The sequence below is a fragment of the Limanda limanda genome, chromosome 9 (genome assembly GCF_963576545.1).
Source record: "Limanda limanda chromosome 9, fLimLim1.1, whole genome shotgun sequence".
NCBI classification, from domain to species: domain Eukaryota; kingdom Metazoa; phylum Chordata; class Actinopteri; order Pleuronectiformes; family Pleuronectidae; genus Limanda; species Limanda limanda.
Genome location: NC_083644.1, coordinates 16,603,400 through 16,625,722, shown reverse-complemented (window position 1 = coordinate 16,625,722; position 22,323 = coordinate 16,603,400). Strand labels below are relative to the sequence as shown.

At 42.3% G+C, this 22,323-nt stretch overlaps 2 protein-coding genes across 2 annotated transcripts; both read left to right on the top strand.

Moving 5' to 3' along the window:
* Nucleotides 1-127: 127 nt before the first annotated feature.
* malt2 (MALT paracaspase 2) lies at nucleotides 128-8,932 on the top strand. Its single transcript, XM_061078295.1, has 17 exons — nucleotides 128-152; nucleotides 482-638; nucleotides 1,167-1,333; nucleotides 1,725-1,858; nucleotides 2,027-2,183; nucleotides 2,282-2,469; nucleotides 2,729-2,825; nucleotides 2,927-2,977; nucleotides 3,242-3,343; nucleotides 3,460-3,663; nucleotides 3,993-4,170; nucleotides 4,257-4,331; nucleotides 5,393-5,520; nucleotides 6,434-6,583; nucleotides 6,714-6,871; nucleotides 7,039-7,176; nucleotides 7,458-8,932. The coding sequence occupies exons 2-17, from the start codon at nucleotides 499-501 to the stop codon at nucleotides 7,824-7,826; spliced, it is 2,436 nt and encodes an 811-aa protein (XP_060934278.1). The 5' UTR covers nucleotides 128-152; nucleotides 482-498; the 3' UTR covers nucleotides 7,827-8,932.
* Nucleotides 8,933-11,596: 2,664 nt separating this feature from the next.
* On the top strand, nucleotides 11,597-22,224 carry safb (scaffold attachment factor B). The gene is made up of 21 exons (XM_061077575.1): nucleotides 11,597-11,879; nucleotides 12,170-12,266; nucleotides 13,292-13,356; nucleotides 13,469-13,678; nucleotides 13,765-13,827; nucleotides 13,923-13,956; nucleotides 14,739-15,168; nucleotides 15,533-15,576; nucleotides 15,662-15,771; nucleotides 15,894-16,043; nucleotides 16,452-16,531; nucleotides 17,018-17,067; nucleotides 17,159-17,238; nucleotides 17,391-17,533; nucleotides 17,803-17,908; nucleotides 18,116-18,312; nucleotides 18,456-18,633; nucleotides 19,674-19,756; nucleotides 19,869-19,927; nucleotides 20,141-20,204; nucleotides 20,895-22,224. The coding sequence occupies exons 1-21, from the start codon at nucleotides 11,727-11,729 to the stop codon at nucleotides 21,010-21,012; spliced, it is 2,514 nt and encodes an 837-aa protein (XP_060933558.1). The 5' UTR covers nucleotides 11,597-11,726; the 3' UTR covers nucleotides 21,013-22,224.
* Nucleotides 22,225-22,323: the final 99 nt, after the last annotated feature.

Below are 22,323 nucleotides of genomic sequence, written 5' to 3'. Positions count from 1 at the left end.
CAAATGACGGAGTTAATGATGACAAATAAGAGGAACCGAGAGAAGAGAAGTGGATAATGTGGGGAACAACACTCTGTCACCGTGTGTAATATACAGGAGACATCTCCTCTGCTCAGCAGTCACTGGATCCTCTGCTCTACTGGACACAGCCGGTGAGTCCTAACTTTTCTCTTTCACCTGGATGGACATTTAAAGGGCGGAAGTGGAGGTGAGCTGCGCTGTTCTTACTTGTACCGAAGACAACGTGTAGTTTCACTTTCGTGTGTGTGTGCGCCTCACACGAACATAGAGCGGACCGAGGGGGAAACCCGAGATGATGAACCCCTGTTACTGAACCAGCCGTGTGGGCGACCGAGAGGGGGACTCACCCGACAATAAGCCCACTGCCCCCGGAGGAGAATCCCCCTGGACCCGGGGACAGGTTCAGCGCGAAGAGTTCCAGCGTTTAATGTCCCCTGTGCTTCTCTGCTGCGTTTGTTAGTGCTGATACAGAAGAAGATGGAGGAGACGAACATGGCTGTCGGGAACAGACTGTCAGAAGAAGTCCTGAACAGACTGTCAAAGATGCTGGACAACTCCACCTGTGGATGGAGGCAGCTGGCCAGAGCTGTGTCCGAGGAGCCGCGGTTCAGCTGCAGGTGAGAACCTGGAGGGCATCAGAGGAAGCAAAGCTCCACACATGGTCCCACTGCACTTTACACATCTTTATAGAAGTCATAATAATGATAGCACTTTTTTTTTTTTAAAGTTAAAAGTTACAAATTGAAGGCAAACAATTAGAAACCATTCAAAAGGCAATGTGAAGAGCACAAGAGCTCGGATACAGAAATACAAACTGTCACCGATGAGAAAAGAGTAAAACATTGTAAAATTATCCAAATTGATGGTGAGATAAGAAGTACCTATTCCGATGTGTCTGTAAGAGAGATTTAAAAGAGGATAAGGAGTTTGTCACATGGATTCTCCTCAGGGAAATTCTTCTGAAGACAAAAAACGCCTGGTCACCTCTGGTCCTCTTTATCTCTCTTGATCACCACAACTCATTTCAACACAGTGTATTTGTCATTGAGCCCTCCTTTAATACTACTGTCCATTCCTTTGAGTTTCTTGGGGGTCCACAAGAGTGCCACCACCTTTTAAAATTGGGACCTCTGACCCCTCTGCAGTGAGAGTCAGCTGACCAGCTGCTCACTCCAGGTGCTGAGCCCTGCAGGCAGCCCGGCTCGCACCCTCTTGGCTCAGCTGGCCGATCGCTCCTGCTCCCTGGACTTCTTGGTCCACTGCCTGAGGAAGGTGGACCACCAGGAAGCCGTGCAGTACCTCACCAGCACAGGTACTAAAGAAGGAGATGTGGTTCCACACATATGCAACTGTATAAAATCAACTCCAACTAAAAAAACATCCAGGGACCGGATGTAATTTCTGTTATAACTACAGGGAAGAAGACCTTTAGCTCTTGATATATTGAGTTATAACCACCATACACTGTGATTTGCATAGGTGGAAATCAGGAAGTAATTGAGCACAAGGTACATTTTTTAGCCCCTGACAACTTCTCATCTGGGAAAGTCTGACTTGTTATGGCTGTGAAATCTGAAGGGTTTAACTGTGGTGTCTGTTACATTAACGTGTGTGTGTTTGTGTGTGTGTGTGTGTGTGTGTGTGTGTGTGTGTGTGTGTGTGTCTGTCTGTGTGTGTCTGTCTGTGTGTGTGTCTGTGTGTAGCAGTGGCAGAGATGACCCAGATCACAGTGCAGCCACAGTGTCAGCAGGCCACAGTGGGGAGCAGGGTGGTGTTGACCTGCAGAGCTGCTGGTCCTCCTGGGCTCTCCTACCAGTGGTTCAGAGGCAAAGAAGAGGTCGGTCCAACATATTATCGTGATGTGTTCTGTATTTATGTAACTTTTTGGCAAAATCTGTCACCTTTACATCCTATTGATGTCATTTTAGTGAGACAAATAAATTGCTCTGTAGATGGATATTATCAATTGTCAGGAAACAGCTCACTGATCTTTTTGTTGATGTAGGTTTTGGATAAATCCGGGTGCACACCAGAGTTGATTCTGTGTCCTTTAGCCCCGGACCACCAGGGTCACTACATCTGCAGAGTCAACCACGGAGAAAAATGCATCTTCTCTCATTGGGCTCGAGTTTGCTTGGTTTCCTCTGCAGGTTCCAGTCCAGGTACCCCTTCTCCGAACCTTCTATTCTCCTTTTTTCACTTGTTTCATTCCATCTCATGATGTGTGATGTATCATTCTGGTGAATCTCATTGTCTGCAGACTGTAGCAGCAGTCTGATTCAGGCCTCAGTGAGTGGGCTGCGCATCATCCACCAGCCTGAGGCCCAAACGGTGTCTGAAGGAGACTCTCTGCTCCTGGTGTGCAAAGCAGAGGCCAACCCGCCCGCCCAGTACGAGTGGTACCACAACAGGGCTCGCATGCAAGAACACAAGACAAGTTCATTTAAAGTAAGTATGTCCACAGACTCTGCTGTGCGCTGCATATAACAGTCATTATGTCAGATTAGAACCTGTTAGGATTAAAACACTGAATAAAAGGAGTAAAGCTTTACAACCTTTGGATTTTAATCTGTATTCTGGAGACTACTTGTGAAAGTTGAATGAGTGTAAAGATTACAACTTTTTTATTATATATTTTTTAATGAAGATTGACATTTCTGTAGAAGTACACTGTGTTACATTGGATGATGTGTATAATTTTCTGTAGATCCCGTGTGTGACCACAGCACACAGAGGAGAGTACAGATGTAAAGTGTTCAACTTTTATCATGAGATGTGGAGCGACACAGCAGGAGTCACAATTGGTGAGTCATAGAGACATTTTTTTCATATTCAGAATGTAAATGTATAGATGAGAAAATAGATATTCATAAATGACCATAATACTTCTGCATTTCTTTTGCAGGCCCCAGTTCCATTACCGATGCAACCTGGGTAGAAACTGATCGTGGTCTAGGTGTGTTTTTTTTTCTACCTGAATATTTCCCAGTGAATAAAGGAAATTGAGTCATAGTTTAGTTCCTCTGTCATTCTCTGGAACATTTACTCACTTTAATTCCTGTTTCTTTGTAAGCACATCAGTGAAATGTAAAACAGTATCATGTGACTTTACTTTGTGTGAGTCAAAGCAGTTGGTAGTGGGTTCAGTGTAAGTCCAAACATTCTTATCTAATATCAAACAATATGGGACTTTTTAATGTAAACATATTTTCCATATCAGGGTCGCCAGACTCACAGGAAATCAACAGGTCAACTTCTGAACCGGCAAAAAATCACCTACACCCAATGGCCAGTCACCCGCCGCCATCCAAACATTTCTATGGTGAATTTGGTCCAAACAAATGCTGTCATCTTTTTGTCGATCACTAATAATAGTTACAGTATATTATTGAGTAGCTTAGTGGCTCTTCATTGATGTCTTGTCTTCCCCCTCCACAGCAACAGACAAAGTTGCTCTGCTGATCGGCAACATGAACTACCGCCACTACCTTCAGCTTGGTGCTCCCATCGCTGACGTGCACGAGTTGACCAACCTCCTCAGACTGATGGACTTCAAGGTGGTTTCACTTCTTGACCTCAACTTGCAGGAGATGCACAGCGCTGTGACGGAGTTCCTCTTGCTGCTTGACAAGGGAGTCTATGGTCTGTCTGTCGTCCACCAACATTATTTATATGTTTGAAATGTGCTTTGTGTCAGTTCTTTTCAAAAATGACTGCAATATTTTGGTTTGAAGTCGAATATGCAGTAAAAATGTGGTTACAAATACAAAACTTTTTCAATACCGCAGTTTATTTAACACAATCACATGGCATTAAATAAATAAAAGCAAAATTGCCTCACTATAACTTTTGAAAAACAGAAAATAAAAGAACAAGGTTAAGAATCTTACAAATATTATGTGACTACTTAACTCCCTTTGACATTGACACTCATCAATGTTTACAACGCTTCTTTGTCCTTCTCAACCCAGGCTTACTATACTTTGCTGGTCATGGTTATGAGAATTACGGCAACAGCTTCATGATTCCCATCGATGCTCCAGCCTCCACCACGTCAGAGCATTGCTTGTGTGTGCAGAACATCCTCACCAGGATGCAGGAGAAAGAGACCGGGCTCAACGTGTTCCTGCTGGACATGTGTCGCAGAAGGTGGCAATATTCATTTCAAGGATTGTATTTCATTTTCAGATTATCTGCCTGTGCTTCTTTATGCTTAAAATGTTATTTCCTTTCAGAAACCCACATGATGATGTCCTTGTGCAACCTGGAACTCTGAAGGTCACAGCAAACATAGTGTTTGGTTACGCCACGTAAGTTGCTGATCCTCCCCCTGTATGAGACCAGTGTTTATTTAATACTAGATTTGAAATATGTGACACTCTACTCCAGGCACGTGCACAGATAGACCCCTAGTGGTGCTCAAGCACCAGCCCTTTTGCCCTGGATGAGAAAAGTGCCCCTTCTGCTGGAGTCCAATTTTTTCCCCATTCATCAATATTTAAGAATAAAAAATACTCTCTCTGTCATCAATTCCCCCCAATGTGTTTTGATATCTGACGGGGCAATCCCCCGACGTTGTTCGGTGATTAATTAACCACAACATTAGCGCCGCTGAAAACATTACGTTGCAACTGGTCCGGTGTTTCCTAAAAAATAAACTAACAATATCCGTGATTTCAAAGCCTTTCCAGCTGTTTACTGACGTTTGTCATGTTTAATGAAGAGAGAGAGGGAGAGAGATACAGGCAGACAGGCAGACAGACAGACAGACAGACAGACAGGCAGACAAGCAGGCAGGCAGAGAATTTAAAGGCAGTTTTACTGTTCTACAAATTAGACAAGTTCACTAGTTTTGTTTCATTTAAAATCGTAATTATTGAAATGAAAGGTAGGTCTTAAGTTGAGCTACTTGAGGTATATATTGTGGTATATTATTAGTGTAATGCTGCTCATACTTCAACTCTGTCAGAAAACAGTAAACTAAAATGTGTGTGTACTGTGTTGTCAGCTTTATAGAGATTATGTAAGTCACTCTTGATTATTATGCACAAAATTGATTTATCTCATTTACCAAATTTGCAGCATTATGCCAAGAAAAGACAGACTCCAAAAGCAGAAGGACAGGGAATTTCAACAAGCAGCTCAGGGTAGCATCTATATTTTTCATTGGATCAGGCCATCAACTAGTAAAATAAATTAGGGAGAATCACTACGTTTTTATTTATTTATTATTATTATTTTTAGTTTCATAAATAATTGTGGAGATGGGTGCCCTTTTTTTGGGTTTGAGCACCTGCCCCCCAAAATGTCTGTGAACGTGCCTGCTCTACTCCTACTTTAACCAGTAACATGTGCACGTGACTTTGTTTAGATGTGTAGATGCAGAGGCGTATGAAGTGAAGAGGGAAAACGTGTCTAACGGCATCTTCATCAACTTCCTCAAACAGCGAGTTTGTGAAGATGAGAAGGTCACAGTCATGCTGGACAGAGTCGCTGAAGGTATGTGCAGCTACACAGACCCATCACAGATTTGCACCAACTGGCCAATCAGTTAGCTGTTTTCTATTTTAAGGTACGACTACACCTGATGTTTCATTGTCTTTGACATATGTGACGTTGGTTTTGAACGGATTATTCAACATCTGGCCTGAAATGGGTCACGTTCAACTCCAGCATGGAAATGTATTTAATAAATTTCATCTTATAATATTATGTACTATATTTAACAGCGCGCTGAGTCGTCAGTGCATTCAAAGCCCTCATATACATGTAACTCACCCTGAATATTTCCCCGTAGTCTGATTTACCTTTTCACTTTCAGAGTTGTTGTGCATGTTCAGCTCACTGACCTGATTTCCTGAACAGAGCCTTCATTACCGTCATTAGAACCACCTCAGCGTTTCCTGCTATGTCTGTCTAAATGTCTACTGTTAAAGAAAGCTTTCAGAATGTTCCAGATGCAAAGCGTTTGTGCGGGTTGCTACCAAACCGTAGCATACAATAAGCAGAGGCTTAATAGCTCTGTGTTTCTACTGGTGCATAAACACAGTGAAAACCAGAGAGATGCTTGAAGCTGCTGTCAAATGTTTTGACATTGAATCCACCTCCAATGAGACGGTTTGAAAAGGGCACTGCAACATTCTGCAGCAAACTAAACTAAAGATCACAGTGGGTAAAAGATAGTGACTGTTTTCCTCTTAGCTGGTTGAAAAATTTGAACTTTTTGCAAATCTGGACAAATATCACTCAGTCATGTTAAACCACACAGTCCACACTCTTTTTTTTTTATTTGGAAGATTTCAATTCAGCACCTTGTTCCCCCTTTAAAAAGTAAGTGTTGAATTTGTCCTTAGCTGTTGTGATGAAGCCATATACACTGTACTGTGCATTAAAACCTCTTTACTCTTTTCAGACATGGGTCGCTGTGCAATTACACGAGGGAGGCAGGCTCTGGAGATGCGCAGCAATCTGTCTGAACGACGCTCCCTCACCGACCAGATACAAACGTCTGAATGCTCTGAATCCTTTACAGCTCGCAACCTGCAGTGGGCCATCGCTCATGGTACAATTTACACAAAAGCTAACTAAAATTCTTAGATGTAGCAAATGAGACATTGCCATATCTGTTGTTTATTTTATTTCTTGTTGGCATGAAATGAAAATATACCTAATTCAAATGCATATCTTCCTAGTCCTGCCACCGAGCAAGTACCTGCAGTTTGACGGTGGGGTGACTGTACAGCTTGGGTTTGCTGCAGAGTTCTCCAACATCATGGTCATCTACTCTCGGATACTTGACCAGCCCAAAGATATTGTTTCCTGTTCTGCTCAGCTCACTGACTTCCCCTTGGTTTGTTGGTTGATATAACTTATGTAGATATAACACAAAGGTTCTGGCTCATAATCACACATCATGCATGGCACCTGGAATCATTCAGTGTTTCTCAATATAGTCTAAGCAGGAAATCAGTAGTTATTGCTGATCTTACTGATCTTTACAATGTGTTTGCTTGGCAGGATGTGGATGTTGATCTGAAGACGACTAACCAGGAAACTCTCCTAGAAGCTGGCAGTTTATTATTGATCAAGGACGAACTTCTTTCACCAGAGGTCCCCAGTCTTTACACCCGCATCAGCAGCCTTCAGAGACTGAAGGTCAGACACTCGTTGTTCTTTTCATAAATACTTCTCTTATTTCTGACCAAGGACAAATTAAATATTCCTAGGCCCCCTGGGAATAATTTTAAAACAATATAATCAATGCTTATCTTGAAAAAGATTTGATAAAGTCTAAGAGTAGAATTTAAGTATGATATTTTGCACCTACTTTGAGCAACACTTCTTTGTGTTTTTGTGGAGGTGAGGTCCTCTAAACCCTTTTTATATTTCCTTCTCTAAAGCTAAAAACACATCCTTCTCTTTTTATGTCTAAACAGAGGGAGCTCACGTTCACCGTCTGTCTTCATTACACCTATTCCAACATGGATGATGAAGTACAGGAAAGGCAGTCAGTAACAGTTGGCAAACCACTGGTCTCCAAACTCAACCTCCATGAACCGCGACCGCCTCGTGCCTGCTCTACGTCCTCGTCCTTCAGCCTCGACTCCTTCAACATCGCTGAGGGCATTACCTCTGTGGGAGCATCCTCAAATACATGGCCTTATTATGGCAGAGAATCTTCCACCACTGACTCTCTGACTTCATCCAGGAGTGCAAATATCCCAGAGGAGACTGACAGTCCTGAATTATGCAACAACCCCAAACCTCTTGTTGCGGGCACAAGCTTGTCCCACAGCCTAAGTTAATGTCACAAACTACAAATTAAGTGAGAATTTTCACTCTCAATAATAATCTTGAGCCTGACTTGACCATTAGATCCTGAGAATAAAGGGTATACGTTAACAAAGAGAAAAGTCAAAAGATTGGGAATATCTCAGGGAAACCTGACCCTGGACTCAGGTCATATCTTTACATTTTTAAACAAAACTTTTTTTAAGACATAGATACATTATACCAGCTCCAGTTTGGTATGTGTTTGTAAGGGGGAGGAAATAAAACACTGTTTTTTGCATTTTGAAACATTTATTAAACCTCTTGTACAAAGTAAAAACGTAGAAAACTGTTTGTTTGTTATCATCACTAACTACCCATGTTAATAATAATAATCAACTTTATTTATGAAGCACTTTTCAAACATAGATGAAAAGTGTTTCACAATAAGCACTACAACGAGGTACTTATATATGTGCATTAAGAGATAAATGATAAAAAACAAACAACTCAGAATTTTTTTTTTCTTGCTGTTTAAAGTGTGTTTATTATGTATTTCATTTTCAAAGCACAGTTAAAAGTGTGATGCTACTGATCGTACTCAATTGGAAGCTCACCCGCCCCCCCACAAACGACCGCTGGATTAAGGAAGTTCTCTGTCATTTAAAACTCAAAAAACTTGGATTTTCACTTTCAAGATCTTCCAAGATCGTCTAAGGTATATGGAGCCCTTTCCTTGACTTGTTTTATGCCCTTAATCTGTCTCCGGACTTGGAAGAAGCCTCTCACTCACTCCTACTACACCCCACACTCCTGCACTACTGTGGTAGCTGCGAACCCCTTAATCCCACTCCCTCCTCCATCTACTTATCCATTTATTCAATATACATACAAACATAATTAGTATTATCCCCCCCTTCTTTATTTTTAATTTAATTTCCTGTCTTTATTGTGCTGCTCGGCAGCCGTTGTTCTGTGTGTGTGTGTGTTTGTGGACGTCTGTTGGAGTGTTGTTTGTCCCCGTCAGGGCCCGACCTGAGCTCTTGGGTTTTGGGTGGGTTGTTGGGGGCATGGGTCTAGGATATTACTGGCATAATATTGTGTACTCCTGCTGTATCAGTCACTGTTTATGACCATTGTATGCCATGTCATTGGAAAATTCAAATAAAAACAGTTGAAAAAAAAAAAATTAAGTGTGATGCTATAGATCAAAGGATCAAAGGAGTGCAAACAATGTTGCACCTCATCAGCTGCAGACAAACGTCAGTTGCACCCACGATCCTGAAGAGAGAAGAAGCATTTTGAATTCTCCACGATCCTCAACCAAACTTGAGCCCAAGTTTCTGACGTGCTTTTCTTTGTCGACCATGCAGCACCAAGACGTTGTTTCGAGCCTCGGGGCCGAACTCTTCCAAGCTAATGGTCAGATTAAGGTTCTCAAAGCGGAAAACTCGTCTCTGCTGGAGCAGGTCGAGCAGCTCCAGGAGCAGCTGAAAGTGAGAGACGAACTCTTACGTAAAGAGACCAAGAAACGGCGTGGTCGCTTCAGGGCCTACGTGGACGTCCTGGCCCAGCTCACTGAGTATCAGGCCAAATGTGAGACTCTGGAGACCCGTCTGCACCAGGAGTCGGAGGATCTGAAGAAGCTTTCAACCTGCTCAAAGAAAAGGAGGTGGACAAAAGTCAGGCAGAGACACAGGAGGCAAGGCTGCGGCAGGAGATGACTCAAACTGAGGGAGAGAGCAGCAGTAACATGGAGGCCGTCGACAAAGAAAATAAGACTGAATGAGCAAGTTCACAAACTTAAAGGTGAACACACAAAGCTCCAGGACGAAGTCAAAACATAAGGAGGAGCTGGTGAAAAAGGAAATCAGGAAAAGGCAAGCTTCTACCAGGTCGTGCCTCTCCTCCCAGCTGGACAGAGGAGAGAGGAAGTGGAGGAGAAAGGTGGAGCAGCTGGAGACAGTGAAGGTGGAGGACCAAGAGGAACTGTAGGTCGAGCAGCTCCAGGAGCAGCTGAAAGTCAGAGATGAACTCTTACGTAAAGAGACCAAGAAACGGCGTTCTCGCTTCAGAGCATACGTGGACGTCCTGGCCCAGCTCACTGAGTATCAGGCCAAATGTGAGACTCTGGAGACCCGTCTGCACCAGGAGCCGGCTCAGCCTGAAACAAGCTCTAGCAGAGAGGTGGAGGATCTGAAGAATCAAGTCAACCTGCTCAAGACCGAACAGAGGAGGCTTGAAGATGAGCTGAAAAAGAAGGATGAGCTCATCGTGACCAAAACAAAGAAGTTATTAAACTTAAAGGTGAACAGACAAAGCTCCAGGACGAAGTCAAACATAAGGAGGAGCTGGTGAAAAAGGAAATCGGGAAAAGACAAGCTTCTACCAGGTCGTGCCTCGCCTCCGAGCTGGACAGCGGAGGAGAAAGGTGGAGCAGCTGGAGACAGTGAAGGTGGAGGACCAAGATGAACTCCTGAAACAGGAGACAGATTATCCTCCAGAGAGAAGAGGAATGAGAAGACGTTTGCCCTGAAACCTCATACCCATCATTCCTTCTTAACCCACCCACTCCCTACTCCTCCCCTCCTACACGCCCTACTCTCTCACCACTCATCCCTTTCCTACTCCCCAAAACGAACCCCTCTATACCCACCTCTAACCAATAATGTTAAAATTGTATGTAATAATATAATACAATAATATATGTATAACATTTACCTGTGTGTGTTTTTCTGAATATAAATAAATGATTCATGATTCTAATGTATTACTACAGTGTTGGTTTTGTTTGTTAGTTTCTATATTTAGACACTTATTTTATGTATGTGCATGCTCAGATCCAGTAAATGATTAAAATAAACATCTCAGTTAAAATTGTCTGTTGTTCTTGCTGTTAAAAGTGTATGGTGTATTTAAGTGGTGGGAAGTAACGAAGTACAAATACCTTGTTCCTGTACTTAAGTAGATTTTTCACATATCTGTACTTTACTTTCTTTCCTGACGACTTTTTACTTTTACTTGTTACATTTGAACACAAATTTCTGTACTTTCTACTTCTTACATTCTCAAAACTGACTCGTTACTTGAGCAGCGACGGTTGGCACACGCGCATCTCTCCATGTTTAGTGATATTTACAGAATGTTTCAGTGGTTATATTGTGGTTTATTAAAGTTCTTAGGCAGACACAAGAGGCACTTGTTTATTCTGTTGTGTTGATTCTTTGTTGTCTCTAGAAGTTCAGATGCACTAGTCCATTACTATTTGAGATATATAATATATATATATAGTATTAATTTTTTTATCATTTTTGTGTCTCAAGGAACAGTACAACAGTTCCGTTTTTTGTGGAACTGGTATATATAAGTATATATAACTGTTCCACAAAAAACACGTTATGGCGGAACGTAACGGAAAACGCAACAGGAAGTCGCTAATCTTTGATGTTAACCGTTCGATCACGTTCGATCATATTAGCTTTAAATGACGTCATAGGCCTACTATAAAATGTTGGTACTTGTACTTTTACTTTTGATACTTAAGTACATTTTCACACCAGATACTTTTGATACTTAGGCACATTTAATATGAGCTACTTTAAGACTTTTACTCAAGTCATTTTCTGACGGGTGACTTTTACCGGAGTCACTTTCAGGTAAGATATCTGTACTTTTACTCAAGTATGGCTTTCAAGTACTTTGTACACCACTGGTGTATTTCAAGAGTAAACAACTTGTCACACATGTCTGCGTGCTCCGCTCCTATGCGCCGCATCCGCACTGCGCCTGCGCTCTGACGTCACCGGCTCGGCCTAGGCCTCCATTTTGCAGTCGTCTCTCAACCTCTGCTGTTTCCCCCGGATCCGCGGCTGTATGAGCACTTAAAGTCCCCCCTTGTTCCCGAGGCCGAGGACGAACCCCTGACGGACGACAGCATGGCGGACCCGGCGGCGGACGTGGAGCTCCCGGAGGTTCCGGAGGTTCGCAGGCTGTCCGAGCTGCGAGTCATCGACCTGAAGGCCGAGCTGAAGAAGCGAAACCAGGACACCACGGGCGTCAAGAGCGTGCTGTCGGAGCGGCTGAAGAAGGTGGGCTGACAGCTCCCCAGTTCAACCAGTGCTCCCAGTTACCCCACTAACCTGCACGTTGCCCGCTTTGTTACCATACCCTGTTTAAACAGCGTAACCCTAAGCTAACATACGAGCGCCATTCACCCCAAACTGTATGCTAACGCTAGCTGTTAGCTAACGTCTGCGCCAAAAGGCTGCAAGCTCCGGTTCTAAAGGCGTGTTGCACAATCGACCCGGCTTCCGTTTTAAACCTCTCCTTTATTAGTACACTACATTTCGCCATTTACAATGTTGCTCTCCATACACAGGCCGTCGAGGAGGAGGGCGGAAATCCCGATGAGATCATTGTGGCTCTGGATTCTGCACCGAAGAAGAGCAACGCCGCTCCCAAGCGAGCTGCCAGAGGTGAAGTCTGCAAATGCTGCACAAACATGTCTCACGCTGTGTTAGTAATGTGGACATAATGGGACCCTCGTCTCATGGAAGCCTCTGTGCATGGACAGTCCTCTGTCTGCTCCTGGGGTTTCCTGCATGTGCACGTCGCTCCAGTGACCCGAGCTAGTATATGATCATATTGATCTTCTTTACATATCAGCTGTTAAAGCTGCCACTTGCTGGACTGAGCAGATCATGCATATGTTATGGAAACATTCCCAGTTTCCTTTTTGCAAAATTTGAACATCTGATATCTGGAATTGTAGAATAATATGTAATAATACCTGCGATCCCTGTTTGAGAAGAAATAAATGTCTGCAGATCACCTATGGATGTGCTGCAGCTGCAAAATGTATTTCCAAGCTAGGGCTGGGCAATTGATTCATATCAATCTGATTATCTCAAAATGATCAGACTTAAAAGCAGATGAGCCACAGCCGGTATTTAACAAAAATCAAATGTACTGTAGTTATTTGATTTTAGACCATTTTACTTTAATTCCACTCAGACAATTGGAGTAATCTTATCTTTCAATAATTCTGCAAATGCAATTAACTTTGACCTTAAGTGATATTTGTTTTGTTTAGGGCTGGGCATAAAACAGTAGCAATAATTAATGCTGTGTAATTTTATTATCTTGCAATTTGGGAAAGGCTCAATATATCTCTGTCTATATCCATGCAAAACATAATCACAGTGCGGAGGAGTAACACTTAATTGATCCACCTCAGATTTGTAAAACATTTAGCTGTTTATCAAATGCTTGTCATTCTCTGCCCGGAAAGAAGAGTTAAAACCCCAACCTTCACAGTGGAGCATAACTGAGACTTTAAGAGAAATAAAAATGTGATAGTCAGTGATAATTATTGATATCAACGTTCAATAAATACAAACAAATTTAACACATTTAAGGCACATTGTCCAGCCCTATCGGAAACACTGACCTGTAAGACCCAGATGAAGACTTTGCTTAGACTAAAACATTTTGTTTGTAGACACAAGACCAGAGAATGATGAACCAGAAGACAGCCCGGTTGAGGAGGACTCTCATGATGGACATGTAAGTGTTTGGACTATTAGTACCACTCTTTAGAAACTGTGGAGTTGTTAGGCTCTCAGTATTGAGTTCACATGGTTTCTAGTAGTTTCTGAAGTCCCATTTGCTTCGTCAGGAGGATTCACACGATGATCAAGAGAACATGCAGGAGATGGACATCCTCGACATGAACGTGCTGGATGAGACGGAGAACGACAATGGAATACCGGCCGAGGACGACGAGAATGGAGCCGAATATTTGCAGGGAGATGATGATGATGAAGTGATGAATGAACAACATGACATTAAAGCTTTGGAGTCAGACGATGAAGCGAAAGCTCCAGAGGTAAAAACGAGATGAACAACTCAGCCACTCGTCTTTATTTTATTGATGAGAAAGTTTTAACGTTGCTGTGCTTGTGTGAAATTTAGCAGATGGACGAGTCTGAGGTGTTGGACAAGGATGAACCTATGCCATGCTCATCAATCAATATGGTGTGTTCTTTCATAATTTTAAACTTGTTATATATAAAACTAAGTGTCACAAACAGTCAGTTTAATATAGACTTTTCTTAATTTTTTTGTCTCAGGATCCAGATGCAGATGACGCAAAAGAAGACACAGGTACTTTAGAGAGTGGTTGATGAAAAGATGGAGACATCTTTGCAAAGTGTTGAGCTTGGAATGCAAACACTTAGATTAGCAAGAGAGACTGGAAACCCAAAGGAAGTTGCTGGCTTTGTGCTGAAATTGATTATCCATAATTCATAATTTCACCACAATATTGGTCCAGTTACCAGTGATGTTCTTCAATTAGTAAAATAGCAGTGGTTAACAAGTTGATGCACATCGACAGCAATTACATTTCATGGTCGGGGAGGTTTGAGCTCATGCAGGTGAATGCAGTGTTTCTAGGTTGCCACATGAAGACCAAGACTAAGAAGATTGATCAAGACTCATCGGCTTTTGCATCTTTTTAAAGACACTGACTCAGAAATCAGCTGGATGTGAATATGCTGGACTTGAGCTGAAGTTCTGGTTAATATGAATGGACACTTGGAAATTCAAAGGCTGAAAGAAGATGGACTACATTGAGCCTCTATCGCTGCTCTGCTGATCTTGTGGCTCCCCTCAGCACTGAACTCTGTCTGCTTTGGATCAGGTGAACAAAGTGAAGTGGTTCAACTTGAGTGTTAGCCGCACTAGTTGCTTGGTTGTCCCCCAGCCTTTGGGTTCTCCTCCAGTCTCTCGTCAGGGTCTACACCATGGTTTTAATACATAGTTCTAAGAGCACAGGACAGTGGTCATGACGTTCCTAATCCAGGCCTTGCCAGTTCCTCGTTAACCATTCCTGTGTTTCAGAAGTGATTAAACTCTGTGCCATTCTATTCCTGTTAAATCCGTAGAAAATGACAAAGTAGCCGGGTCTTGTTTATCTGAGCCGCTTATCGAAGATCGCCACCAGAGCGACGAGACGAGCCCTGAAGAAGAGCAAGCCGCCACCGCCGGAGGGGAAGACAGTGTGTCCGATACTGGTTCCAAGTCCGACAAAGCCGCCTCTGGAGATGTGGAGAGCGACCGGGATGTTGTGGAGGCTGACACCAAAGAGGTTGGGGACGCCCTAAATGTCCCAGAAGAGACCATGGACGCTGAAAACATAAGCTCGCAGGCTGTTAGTGTAAGCGAACAGGGCGCTCTGGGTGAAACTGTTGATTCAGAAATTGGGTCTAAGAAGGGTGAGGAGGATGAGAAGACAGAAGAAGAGAAAGCCGCTGCGGACTCAGCCTCGACAGTGAAAGAGTCCTCTTCTGTAGAGGGCGATGATCAGAAAAAGAGGTTTGTTGCTTTCTGTCTACTAGAAACCAAAATGGCTATCTCTGTTGCATTGGCTCCTTTGTGCTAGAAACAATTGGATGATCTTTTGGAGGTAAAATGTTCTTTGCATTTTGTCTTTTGTCTTGTTTTCATTTGTCGTGCCTCGAGCTCTGTGCACCCTGTTACCACTTTATTACCCTGTAGGCGCAACGAATTGGGATTTTCATAAGGTATATTTATTCACTGTTAAAGCACGCACTAAGGTACATAATGGGCTGATCACTGTCAATTATTTTGATAAATCATTAAACACAGTACATTTGTGTGAGGAGATCCCAGGTGCCCTCATGTCCTGCATTTTCATGTTTTTTTTCTTTGTCTTTAGCTCTGAGGAAAAAGATGGTAAGACTGAGTCAAAAGATGAAAATGGTGAGTGAGTCATGGGGTTTCTGTCCTATTCTGGTCATTCATATTATTGAACGTGTGCATATTGACTTATTGTGTGTATGTGCAGCTCCTGGAAGTGGTGCTGCAGCAAGCAGCGGTAGAAATCTGTGGGTTAGCGGTCTCTCTTCCACTACCAGAGCAACTGATCTGAAGACACTATTCAGCAAATATGGCAAGGTGAGTTATCTAACCATTGTCACCAGGGTTTGAATTTGTAAATGTCGTGCATGTAAATTTAAATGTGTTCACCTCTTCCTCACCTTTCATTGCATTCCCTCTCATATCTCTCCACCTTGAAGGTTGTTGGAGCTAAGGTGGTGACTAACGCCAAAAGCCCCGGGGCTCGCTGCTATGGCTTCGTCACCATGTCCACCCCAGAGGAGGCCACCACGTGCATCAGCCACCTTCACAGAAATGAGTTGCATGGAAAGATGATTTCTGTGGAGCGGGTGAGTGTTGAGGCAGGACGTTTGCTTTTGAGGCTGTTTTTCTAATAACTCAAGTCCCGTCCAGATGGGCTGCATTTATCATATTCTACAGGCTAATACCTCACAAAGCAATCAATAATAGAAAAGAGGACAATAAAAAGTTACTGTTATTAAATATATATTAACAACAATAAACTTTTGGTTAAACAAAAAGAATAAGATAAATTATTATATTTGGGACAGCTAATATCAGAACACAAGTTTCCCTTAATTCATTTATTTATTGAATTTGAACTTCTTAAAATGTTTCCTATTAATCTGATACTTATAAAATGGTCGTTATTGTTCGTTTTTCATTGTTTGGTTGGTGAAATTGAACCTGTCGATTTGACTCTAATGGTTAAACCTGTTTCTGTTTAAACACTGAAGGCTAAAAATGAGCCAGCGGGGAAAAAGCCAGCAGACAAGAATGACGTCAAGAAAGACAGGAGACAGTCCACCGACTCCAAGTAAGACCCTTCACAACAGTCTGACACTAAAAATGACTCAGCAGTATTTTGATGCGATCCTTAGAATATCTTCGGTGCCTACTTCTTCAGCTTCGGGTGGCATCGTCCAGCAGCCCAACCCTTATCTGAACTGTACTAAAGTTTACTTTGTGTTTGTTTGATTCGCTTTTGCGTTTAAGACACGTATTTTAACACATTGGAGACAAAAGTCCAAGCTTTTGCGCGCAAATAAAATAATCGTTTATTAATCTTAATTGAGGTAAAACTTTGAAATAATCATGATATTGATTCGAAGTTATATCGCCCAGCCCTACCCTGCTGTAACCTTAGCAGTTAAGAGTTCCTGAGCGTTTACAAATCAGGAGTGGAAGTTCTGTCAACTGTATTGAGAAAAGAAAAACCAGTCACTGAACTCCAGATTGTTGATTTTATAATGTTTGTCATTGTAATAGTGATAGGAGCTTATACTGTAAATATATTTTGTAGGTCTGATGGAAAGGATGAGAAATCTGAGGGAGAAGGAAAAGATGGCAAAGGTGAGAAGTTGACGCTGGAAAAAGTTGCGCCTCAAAACCATGAATTCTTTCCTCATTTACCAATGATATTAACTCTATTTGTTTTTCACAGGGCGAAATGAGAGGACTGTAGTTATGGACAAGTCCAAGGGAGAACCCGTCATCAGTGTCAAAACCAAAAGCAAAGAGCGAGTAAGTGAAAATATAAACCCATAACTGCTACATCTGATTTACCACAGATTGGACGCTTAGTGTAATATACAATATGTAACAGTGGTCTTATGTAATCAGCCTTCAACTTACCATGTTCTTCCATCCTCTGTTTCCCTCTCTTCTTTCTCCAGAGCTCAAAGAGTCGTGACCGTAAGTCACCCAGCAAAGAAAAGAAAGACATCTTGTCATTTGACCAGATCAAGGAGCAGCGGGAGAGGGAGCGACAGAGACAGCGGGAGAGGGAGGTCCGGGAGGTGGAGAGACGCAGATTCACGTAAGGAGCAAACAATTCATCTGGAAACGATAATCTCATTCTACTTTGATCTGGTCAATCAGAATTAAGGAAGGGTTTTTGTTTTACTTGTTGAAATTGTTATTTTGTGGTTGCCCCAGTGAAATATCGTTTTTTACAGAAGTTGCTTTTTTTTCTGTAAATGTTTAGGGAGTTAGGTATGATCAGTATGATTCTCTACTGGACCTTTTCTATAGTTACTATTTTAGTAACTCAATTAACGGACATTATTCTTCGCTGTTGACTTTCAGTGACCGTGATCGTGACAACCGCCCGGATCGTGAGCGTGAGCGAATCCGTCTGTTCAGGGAGAGAGAGGAGAGAAAACACCTGCTGCGGAAGAGACACTGGCTTGAGGTAATAAAAAAAAATAAATACTCTTCTTGCATTATACTCTTTGGATTCGAATCTTAGTTTTTAAAAATATACACTTTTTTACAATTAGAAAGTTAAAAGATTTAATAATTCCAATTTGTCGAATTTCTTATTCTCCAAGATGTAGTTTTTTTAATGTATATATGATGTAAGAGCTGCTGATAGTAATGATGAATATCTTATTCCCAGACTGAGAGGCAGCGCCTTGATGCAGACCGTATGGAGCGTCAGTTCCTTGAGCGTGAAAGGCTTCGTATAGAATACGAGCGGCGACGTGAGCAGGAACGGATCCTCAGGGAGCGAGAGGAGCTGAAACGGCAGCAGGACCAGTTGCGTTATGAGCAGGACCGACGCCCCGCTAAGAGGCCGTATGACATGGACAACAGGTAAATAATAACTGACCGGGTGGTTTTGTGATGCTGCTCCGTATGATTGACGAATTAACTTATTGCTTTAACTGAGTTTTATTTCACTCAACTTCTTAATCTATGGTAAGATGACACTGATATATTTTTCTTCTATATTTCAGGAAGGACGATTGGCCTGAGAAGCGCATAGCCTTGGATGACCGAGGCGGCCGCTCAGACTTTGGACGACCTGAACGTTACCAGGACTTTGACCACCGAGACCGCGGCCGGTACCAGGATGACATGATGCTGGACAGGCGAGATAACACTCGTGGCGTAGGTGCAGACCGAGATGGTCAGGTAAGAGAAGCTGTCATCGGCTTGGTGTGTAACTGACACAAACTTCAGTGGTGTGCAGCTACTCGAAAAACAGTAAAACATGAATCTTTGACTAGGCCTGTCACGATAACACATTTTTCTGTGCGATTAATTGCCCCAGAAAATATTGCGATAAGCGATAATATTGCCGTTTTGACACCATTTTCAACTTATATAATGATAATGGCATAATAATGCAAGTACACCCTTTCGAAGATCAATAAACTTTTATTTTTAAAGAACACTGTAACTGGACATCTGGAAGACATTTAAGAAAGACTTTTTTATTGCCAAATATATGAACTGTTTAAAGTAGATTATAAATATAAATAAATACAAAAACTTTTTAACTTAAAACTATGAATAATATATGAACTGTTAACAAAAGTTTACACTATACTTAAATAAATAAAAATAAATACAAAACAGACACACTCTGACTCGTGACTCCGGTGCCTGAGCCAATTGAGACCCCGTGTCTCCGCGGAGACCCCTGTGTCAGACCGCTCGGAGACCCCCGTGTCTCCGCGGCTGGGGCTGTCGCAGGCAGGCTTCCGCCCGCCTTCGTCCCCCCGAACGCTTTTGTGAAACCTTTCTCGCCGTGGTCTCCGTTCCTCCCGCCCCGAGCCTTTCCAAGCCGACCCGGAGCTGTCGCGGCGCACCACGGAGGAAATGCGCCCGGCGGGGGCCAGCCAGCGCTTGGGAGAGGGCTCGCGAGGAGATCCTCCCACACCTGCACGGGAGCCCTGACGCACGCGGGGCGCGGGCAGCGCGGAGACAAGAGTCTGTCCACCGGCAGCCGCGGCCGACTGCCGGATGGGATCTGCATCGATCTCATTTTTAGCCTTATGCGAGCGGAGTTGACGGACATCCGTCATAGCGACGGAAAACTTTAATCCCTGAATTTATTGCAGCCGGCAAAAAATTATCGCTCATTTTAATTTATCGCGCAATTAATTGATTTATTGCATATCGCGACAGGCCTATCTTTGACACCTTGAATTCTGTCTCATCTCTTACAGAACTTCTCAGACAGGTCAGAGAGACATGGCAGAGAGGGCCGAGAGCCCTGGACTGGAGGATACGACAAGCGCATGAACCCCAGGTGAGCTGCCCTTCTTCAGTTTAAGCCATATTTAAGAGGCAGATGTAGAAATGTTTACTGAAAGAGTGGGAAACAAATGTAAAAGATATTTGTTGTTTTTTTTTGTTTTTAGGGAAGGAGGTCGAGACTGGGAATCTGGACGGAAGATGGAAGGAGACAGAACATGGCAAAGTATGAATACTTGTGCTATATTGTGTCTTTAATGACGATACAGCTATATACACTGACTGCTCTGTGCTTTGTAATATAGTGATTTACCTTGTTAAGTCCACTTGAATTGAAGTGCAGATGAATGCAGAAAAATTATGTATAGATTGTATTTTGCTTAGTGACAGTCTACATGTTTAACTGTTGTGGTCCTGATGTTTTGCTTTTCAATTCCAGGTAGAGACGGTGCTATTCCAGGCCAGAGCCACGTTGCACGTGGAGGGAGTGGAGGGATTGCAGGGTGCGTAGTGATATCCGCCCACTCATTGTTGATATACGAGATGTTCCGATACCATTTTCCCCTTCCTGGTACCAAGTCTGATCCCAGGTCTTTGCTTATTGGCCGACACTGAGCATCGATCTGCTACCAGTGCATTTTAGAAATATCAACCTTTATGATGTACTTTAACAGTACCGCTACCCAGTATGTAAGTGACGATTGATATCATTGTTGTATGACCTATTGCTCGTGTTGCGAGTGGCAAGACTAGTATCATTCCTTGAAACTGAAGGCAGATGGTAGAGTTGCAGTTTTACTCGTTGAAGCTTGAAAAGTTTCCAATTTGCTGATAAGTCTGGCTAACGCTACACTTCTGGAAATCACTTATTCACTGCTCTACAACAGCATTTGCCAGTGGCCGTACAGCGCTACTGTTGTTTTGAAGCAATGAAGAAGAAGTGATTTCCAGGAAAAAGAAAACTGCAGTTTTATCTGGCTGAAACATATATACATAAAAGACGTGGTAACAGATCCATGCATAGATTCACGTACTCGCCAATTCCCGCCCTGACATTTTAGGCACTGTTGCGGATGCTGGTATTGGAACATCTCTTGTTGATATGAGCTTGTTTGTCTTTGAAGGCGTCACCGAATTGGCCAGCACAGTTTGTTAAACCGATGTTGATCTTTGCCTCTGTTTTGTCTCACCAGCCGTGGAGGTTACATCAACACAGGAACATCTCAGTCTCTCTCTGGAGCTCTGAACCGACAGAACCAGCTGATGCAGGGCAGCGGGCTGCAGGGTGGAGCTTTTGGTCGACGCTACTGATGTGTCTATCTGAAGACACTAGTTGGACTCTTTCATGAGATCACGTCATGGAGGACGCGGCCATCTTGTTTTTGTAAATGTTTTGTCTTAAACGTGATTTCTTTGCTCTTTTTTTTTTTTGTCACAATTCCAATCCACATTTGATGGAATCCTTTATCTTTCTTGTTGGTTCCCCATTTTTTTGTGACTTAGTGATTTTCTGCTTTGTATTTATGGTTCAGTCCATCCTACCTTGTTTGTTCACATCAAAGCTACATTTTCAGTGCAGATGTTTAATACACATGTAAATCGATGGACATCATCAGTTTCCCATCTTTATCCCAGTTTACATCAGGAACATTTTTTAAGCTTTTCGTTCTCATTAAATGAATTTTTGTTGCAGTTCAGAGCTTAGGTCTCATTTAGACATTTTTGTCTTTTTAAAACAAATGGACGATAAGATCTCCCTGCTGAAGAAAATGTTTTTAAATTAAATGACTCACTCTGATTATCCAAGCTTACTTTTTTATATTTCAATCACTGCATTCTTGTACATAGCGTTTGATTAGTATGATTATCAGATAATGGTAGTACATCCCCTTGAACTGTGATTAAAATCTCAATTTAACTGAATTGTGGTGTTGCAGCACAAGTTTTCTGTAACTAAAATCTGTTTTTAGATTTTGTTCATAAAGTTTAGTTTTCTTGTTCCCTCTGTTTGTTTATTATAAAGTCAAGTTAAATTCACAGGTTGAAATAGCCGGCAATCTTTAAACAGTTAAAGATTGTTCGTATTTGTGTTGCTAATAAAACAAATGCCTTTCAGAGCATATTTGCTCATATATATCAGAACAAATCTGAATTCACAGAGGTTGTGTTATGCACTGAAGCATCTGATTGAAATTTACAACACTTTTAACACTATACTGCATAAGTTAGTTACAAGAATTTCTTGGGTCATGCATCCGTTGTCGCTCTTTGAACTCAATGTTACGTCACAACGAAACCTTTGTAAACCTTGTTCTAGTGTCACATAGTGTATCTTCTTGGCATCATACTGCTGCATAAACTTCTCCAAATGACAAGTAGTGTCACCCAGTGAAAATGGATTCATTGCACATGTTTTTTTTTTACCTCCAGCTCATACTGAAGAAATGAGACGAGAAGCTGGTTGTTGCATTAATAAAACCAGTGGATGAACTGGTTAGTACCCAGTCATTCCCTCTCTGCGCACCTCAGTGTTCTCCCTAATATTTTCTTTTTTTTTTTAATTTCAGACTGTATATTCATTTTCAACTGGAAGTGTTTTAGATGATTGTGGATATAACTTCT

Bases quoted from the DNA above. Each gene is read 5' to 3' on its own strand.
- malt2 (XM_061078295.1), top strand. From the start codon at position 499: ATGGAGGAGACGAACATGGCTGTCGGGAACAGACTGTCAGAAGAAGTC. The intron at 639-1,166 runs GTGAGAACCTGG...ACCCCTCTGCAG, and splicing joins GAGCCGCGGTTCAGCTGCAG to TGAGAGTCAGCTGACCAGCT. The intron at 2,978-3,241 runs GTGTGTTTTTTT...TTTCCATATCAG, and splicing joins AGAAACTGATCGTGGTCTAG to GGTCGCCAGACTCACAGGAA.
- safb (XM_061077575.1), top strand. From the start codon at position 11,727: ATGGCGGACCCGGCGGCGGACGTGGAGCTCCCGGAGGTTCCGGAGGTT. The intron at 13,357-13,468 runs GTAAGTGTTTGG...TTGCTTCGTCAG, and splicing joins AGGACTCTCATGATGGACAT to GAGGATTCACACGATGATCA. The intron at 15,772-15,893 runs GTGAGTTATCTA...TCCACCTTGAAG, and splicing joins TATTCAGCAAATATGGCAAG to GTTGTTGGAGCTAAGGTGGT.